This window comes from Convolutriloba macropyga, unplaced genomic scaffold (genome assembly GCF_964194025.1).
Source record: "Convolutriloba macropyga unplaced genomic scaffold, txConMacr16.3 SCAFFOLD_3657, whole genome shotgun sequence".
Classification (NCBI taxonomy): Eukaryota; Metazoa; Xenacoelomorpha; order Acoela; family Convolutidae; genus Convolutriloba; species Convolutriloba macropyga.
Window position 1 is genome coordinate 1 of NW_027450909.1, and position 5967 is coordinate 5967.

Genomic DNA, 5967 nt, shown 5'->3' on the forward strand with positions numbered 1-5967 from the left:
CTCGCTATGTAAAAATTGGCTGCAGAAGTTGAAAAATGGAAACCTTTGTTCCGTTCCTTCAAAATAATATTTTGATTAAATTGTTTTGATAAATGCGAAGAAATTGTAGTAGTTGAATAGCTCTGAACCTATTGTAATATTATTGTAACCTATTGTAACTTATCTTGTATTGTACCTTCTATTTCGTAATCTTTTACTGTATTGAGAAGTGATTGGTTTCTCGCTATCAATCAAAATTTTGATGCATACCATCATATTTGTTCAGTTTTGTGATGACTTTTTAAATTGCCTTCGAACGAAGTTTGAAGTAAAATATTGTAAACGAGTTAGTCTTTTTTGTATTTTCCGTTTGCGGTTTTGGGTTTCCGAGTGATTTTAATGCCCTTGACTTCTTGCGTTTTGCGTGATTTGAATTTCCCATTTACAATTTAAGCAGTTGAACTGAAGTGGCGACAGTTCCCCACTAGAAGTCAAATGAAAAGTGCGCCAAAAATGGTTGTTTTTTGCTGTATTATTTGTTAGTGGTTATATCGGTATATAATAACATCTCTCTAATGACGTCATTTGAAGCCACTTTAGTGAATTTAGTTGCACCCCCGCGCGCCGACAAGCAAGCTGAAATAGAATTGAGCTCCCATTAGTTGCAATCAGTGATTCGGATTCCAGACGAGGCAGTTTCTCTAGTACCAGCCTCTTTACTAAGAACAGATTGGCTCTTCGAACAGGCGTGCTCTCTTTGTTGTGTGATAATTTTTTTTGAGGCCCAGGCTGGCTTACTCGCCCAGCATGACTCGATTTTCATTTTGCCTTTGTGTAGTTTAGACACAATTGGCTTTAATTGTTCTGCTAAAATGAAGCTGTTCAAAGCTGCAAACATTATATTGAGGAAATTGTTTGTTTTAGCCAATCACAGAAAAACGACCATGTTTGAGAAGTACCTGGCCACTTATTTCAAGCCCGACCTGTATCCGACTACTAAAGACGTTCCTGATTTTTTATCGTTAGTAGTGAATCAAAGTTTTGAAAAAATTTTCCCGTCAAATTGGACCTAGAAATAAAAGTATAGCAGAAAATTTAATTGGCTCTGACAGAAGGTGGTTAGTTACACCTACTTTTGAGTATGTTCGCAAAAAAAGATAAAATTAAGAACTGTTTACTTCATCCCACTCGTGAACAAAATTGCTTTCACATAATTATGTGTGAACAAACTAATGCTGCGGCGTGTTTTTGTTCTGATAGTTGTTTGTATAGCCTTGTAATAATTGGGATAAGCCATTGATGAGTTATTAAATACTATAATGATGGTATCAATTATGAAAGAATATAATCTACTGGGAGAAAAGAAAACAGTTGCCTAGAAGGTTTGAAGAAATTGAAGGGATAGTTAATAATGTTGGGATTACTAAGATGTACGTTTCATTTGCGTATGTACATCGAATCTAGGTTTCTATAGACGATCGCGGAATTGATCCGACAGTGGATTTAGCCGACAACCAAAAAATGATAATTGAAACCGACAAGCCTACCGCAATCAAATTGTAATTTGTTCCAAGGACTAGTAATATTTTGACCAATCAGGCTTATCTGTCATTCATAATTAAGCGGTCGGGTAATTTTTTTTCTTTGTCGGCTAAACCCCCTGTTGGCCAATATTCTTAGCACCATTTTTATTCTGTGCTTATATTAATGTTTCAGGGAGACAAAAACGGCTGATTTTCGCTGGAAATTCTACATAAGGTTCCAGATAATGCTGTTATTGTGCACTGGTGTGTTCTACTTCACTTATGAGAGGAATGCAAGGTACAGTCAGCTAGAGACAGCCAATGCCAGATTGAACCAGGTGGTTGCAATCCAATCGGACCTGGAAACAAAGTGAATTCGAAAAGAAATATGAAATTAATTGACTGAATTATTTGGTTGACAGATAAGCATCTATTTTTCTAATGAAGATTTTAATTGTTTTTAAAAATTGATTTTTTTTCTGAAATTCGTATTGAATCCTCCACAAAACGAGAAGTTTATTGAATCCTCCACAAAACGAGAAGTTCCAGAATTTTATTTTTTTCCTTGATTCCTTGATTTTGAAAACAGCAGAATCTAATTTATTTTAGCACAGTCTGTTTGAAAGATTCACAAAATGGCCGATTAAGATCGAGAAAGATTTTGCGGTTCGCTTTTGTTTATTTTGGGCTGTCTGTGAATTGTTTGTTGGACTTACAGTCTATGACTTACGTGACATCAATTAAGTGAACACTAGTGCGTGTGATCTCGTTATCCTTGTCCTTTTTGAGTTACAAGACTTAAGCTTGCGTTCAAAGACAAATGAAATTTTGATTGACTGATGTCCTGCGGTCAGACAGAAAAATGGTATCATTGAAAAGCCCTTGAAAAACTGAATCATTTGTTGCAGAGGCATTTTCAATCTTTTGATTTCCTAATTCAAGCACCCAGGTTGACCACCTTAGACGAAACTTCGAAAACTTACTAAGACTAAGTCAGATTGCTTTCGTTTTAGTTCTTCCTAGTTGTTTACTATACCTCCCCCTGTCTTTCTAAAAATTCTCCAGATAAGTTAATTGCAATTTAAGTCTAACAATTTACTACTAAAGAGTACTGCCAAACGAAAATTTTTGTTGAAGAAATACTCAAGAATTTGTGAAATTTCATTCTCTAAAATTTTTGGATATCACTTGAACTTTTACTTTAAAAGGAACACCTTTTTCAGTCAACTCGGGAAATTGAAAATTAGATCTTAGCTCTCTACAGATGAAGAGGTTTCAAACGACTTCAAGTGTTGAAACAAAAATGTCAGTTTATCGTTTGTCTGGTCTTCATTAAACGTGATGTCAGTAAAAGAGATGCGGCAATCAGTTGATGTTCAACCAATGAAAAGCAGCAGTCAGAAAACATTGCCTATTTTCTGTGGACAAAAAGGCGAACATCAGTTCCCGTAATCTAAACTCTTCCAAATGTCAATTTATCTTCGAAAGAATACGCCTGGTTTTTCCAGTGACGTGGAAAATTTATTATGAAAAATATAAAATTGTACAATGTTTCCCAAATTTCTCATAGTGAGCAGCAGTCACAAAACGTTGCCTGTTTTCTATGGAAAAAGGTCAACATCATTTGCCGTAATCTAAACTTCCAAATGTCTATTTATCTTCGAAAAAATACGCCTGGTTTTCCGGTTATGTGGAAATTTTTACTATGAAAAATGAAAGATTGTACAATTATTCCCTAATTCTTCCTCATATTACTCAATTTTGTTTTCCACAAAATTTTGATTCCGCATGAAATTTTTCTGTGTTCGAGCGAAGCAGTCTCAAACTGAAAAATGTTACCAGACAAAACAGTTCTAGACAAAAGAGTCCAATAGAAGCAAACAAAATAGTCCCAAATCAAAATCAAAGCAATTGCAAGAAGTCAACTACAAAAATTTACAAATAATCTGAGTTAAGCTTCTGAATGCATTGTTTTTAGTTGATATAAACTAGGGTTAAAATTAAAAAGCGGAGGAAATTTTTTTCAAAATTATATGATTAACTTTGTTATTTATTTCTTTCTTTGCTAATATACAGATGATTAACTCTATATATAGTTGGGTCTATTTTGTCCAAGATTGTTTTTTCTGCTTTTTGGGATTATTTTGTCTCGGATTTTTTTGCTGTTTGGGACTGTATTTTCTGTTCAGCAATTTCTCACATTTCCTCAATTTTTCACGCTTTCAATACTTTTTTAAGCTTGAATATGCATTAGATTTACTTCGAGATATGTGCTGCAATTAAAAAGTTATGAGTTGAATGCAATTTACAAATAATAAAATAGGTGGTTTAACACAGAATTTTTTCAAAAAATTATTTCAAATACTTTTTTGCCCTTGTTTTTTTTAACTTCCAGCAATTAGAGTACTTTGGTGAAAATTTCGCGGCAAATTCTATGCAGAATAACTAGAATGTTGATATGTAGTGGCCCTTGATTCCATGGCGTTAGAAAGTGTTAATGCAAAATAAAAAATTCGCATCGTCAGCATTCAAAATCTAATTTGGTAAGTACAGGTTAAGACAGTTTGCAAAATTTTGCTGAAATGAACAACTAATATAGAATACCAAGCTCAACTTTGTTAATATTAAGCCGTTAGTCTTTTCATTTGACATTTTTATGGAACCAGGCGGCAATCGTAATGTTCAAATTTTAATCCTCAAATTTTAAGCTCATTATTTCATTCAAATTTCTGACTAACTTAGTCACAAATCAAGCGCTTGAGTAATAGTGTGTCTTTTTTCTTGGGGTTTGTTTCCTGTACCCGATTGGTATGACCAAAAACGTGCATTTGTTTTTCCAAAGAAAAAATGGGGTTTGCTTTGAACACGCAAACTTAAGACAGTCCGACTAAAGTTTAAAACTTTTAGATTCGTAAAAAACGGAACAAGCATAGAGGGAGTTTCCACGTTTTTAACCTCTGAAGACATTTGTGGCCGGCAATTCGCTTTTGTGTTCATAAAATTTCAGTGTTCACGGATGGGAATTGAAGGAAATTTGGAAAAGAATTTTTCAAACTCCTTAGTTGGACGTCTTTTAGAATCTTCGTTAATTGCATAAATCTCATCAGGTCAAGTCCTTTTCAAATTGTCACACATTTGGGACACATTTTGAAATTGCAACCCACACTATCGGAATTAGTTTTCAATTTTGCAGAATAATCATCCTTACCAGCCTAATTTTGTAGTTTGGTAGTTGGTTTCAAGTCAACAAGAGGACAGAGTGCAGGTTACCTTTCAATATAGGTTTAGCTTTCAATTTAGGTTACCTCACCCAATTGTCTATGGTAATTTTTTAATGACATTTTTAAGAAACAAAGCCAGTAATTGCGTTTTACTTGCAGCATCTTAAAAATGAAAAAGTTTGAAATAGTTCTCTTTCGATTAAAAAAATAGATCACTTTTCCGAAAACGATATCCGCAATGAAAAATTTTTCGCTTTGAACTTCTTATTTCCATTAACATAAATTTCTTGCCTTTTGGATAATCGTTTTCATCCTGGATATTGTCGATTTGGATCTACAGGAGATCCGATTATTTGCTGTTGGGTTTGTATTACTCTTAAAAAATCTTCAACTTATATTCAGAGATTTCACCAAGATTCTCCAAAATTTGACTTCCTTGCAACTGACTTTTTTCACACCATGTTCTGCTTAGTGTCTGATATAAATCAGTTATTCAGACTTAAATGTCCGGTAAATATATGTCCGGTCTGTTTGCAAGATTCAGAAAATGGCCGAGAAAGATTTTGCGGTTCGCTTTTGTTTATTTTTGACTGTCTGTGATTTGTTTTTTGGACTTACAGTCTATGTTTACTACAAGCTGTTGAAACGTGACATCAATTAAGTGAACACTAGTGCGTGTGATCTTGTTATCCTTGTCCTTTTTGAGTTCCAAGACTTAAGCTTGCGTTCCAAGTTAAATGAAATTTTGATCGACTGATGTCCTGCGGTCAGACAGAAAAATGGTATCATTGAAAAGCCCTTGAAAAACTGAATCAATTGTTGCAAAGGCATTTTCAATTTTTTGATTTCCTAATTCAAGCTGGCAGATTGATTTCGTTTTAGTTCTTCCTAGTAGTTTACTTTAACTCTCCCTGGCTTTCTAAAAATTCTCCAGATAAGTTTGACTGCAATTTAACTCAAAACAATTTACTACTAAAGAGTACTGCCAAATGGAAATTTTTGTTGGATAAAAACTCAAGAATTTGTGAAATTACATTCTCTGAGATTTAACGATATCAACGGAACTTTACTTTCAAATGAACACCTCTGTCAGCCAGCTACGGAAATTGAAAATTAGATTTTAGCTGCTATTTACAGATGAAGACGTTTCAGACGATTTTAAGTGTTCAAACAAAAATTTCAATTTATGGTTTGGTTCCATTGGACGTGATGTCTGAGTAAAATTGATACGGAAATCAGTTATG

At 33.9% G+C, this 5967-nt stretch overlaps 1 protein-coding gene across 1 annotated transcript; it reads left to right on the forward strand.

The window, feature by feature from the left end:
- The first annotated feature begins 482 nt into the window (after positions 1-482).
- LOC142356262 (uncharacterized) lies at positions 483-1987 on the forward strand. Its single transcript, XM_075408206.1, has 2 exons — positions 483-1000; positions 1696-1987. Exons 1-2 carry the CDS (start codon positions 852-854, stop codon positions 1874-1876), a joined length of 330 nt encoding a protein of 109 aa, XP_075264321.1. The 5' UTR covers positions 483-851; the 3' UTR covers positions 1877-1987.
- The last annotated feature ends 3980 nt before the right edge of the window (positions 1988-5967 follow it).

Bases quoted from the DNA above. Each gene is read 5' to 3' on its own strand.
- LOC142356262 (XM_075408206.1), top strand. From the start codon at position 852: ATGAAGCTGTTCAAAGCTGCAAACATTATATTGAGGAAATTGTTTGTT. The intron at 1,001-1,695 runs GTTAGTAGTGAA...TTAATGTTTCAG, and splicing joins GACGTTCCTGATTTTTTATC to GGAGACAAAAACGGCTGATT.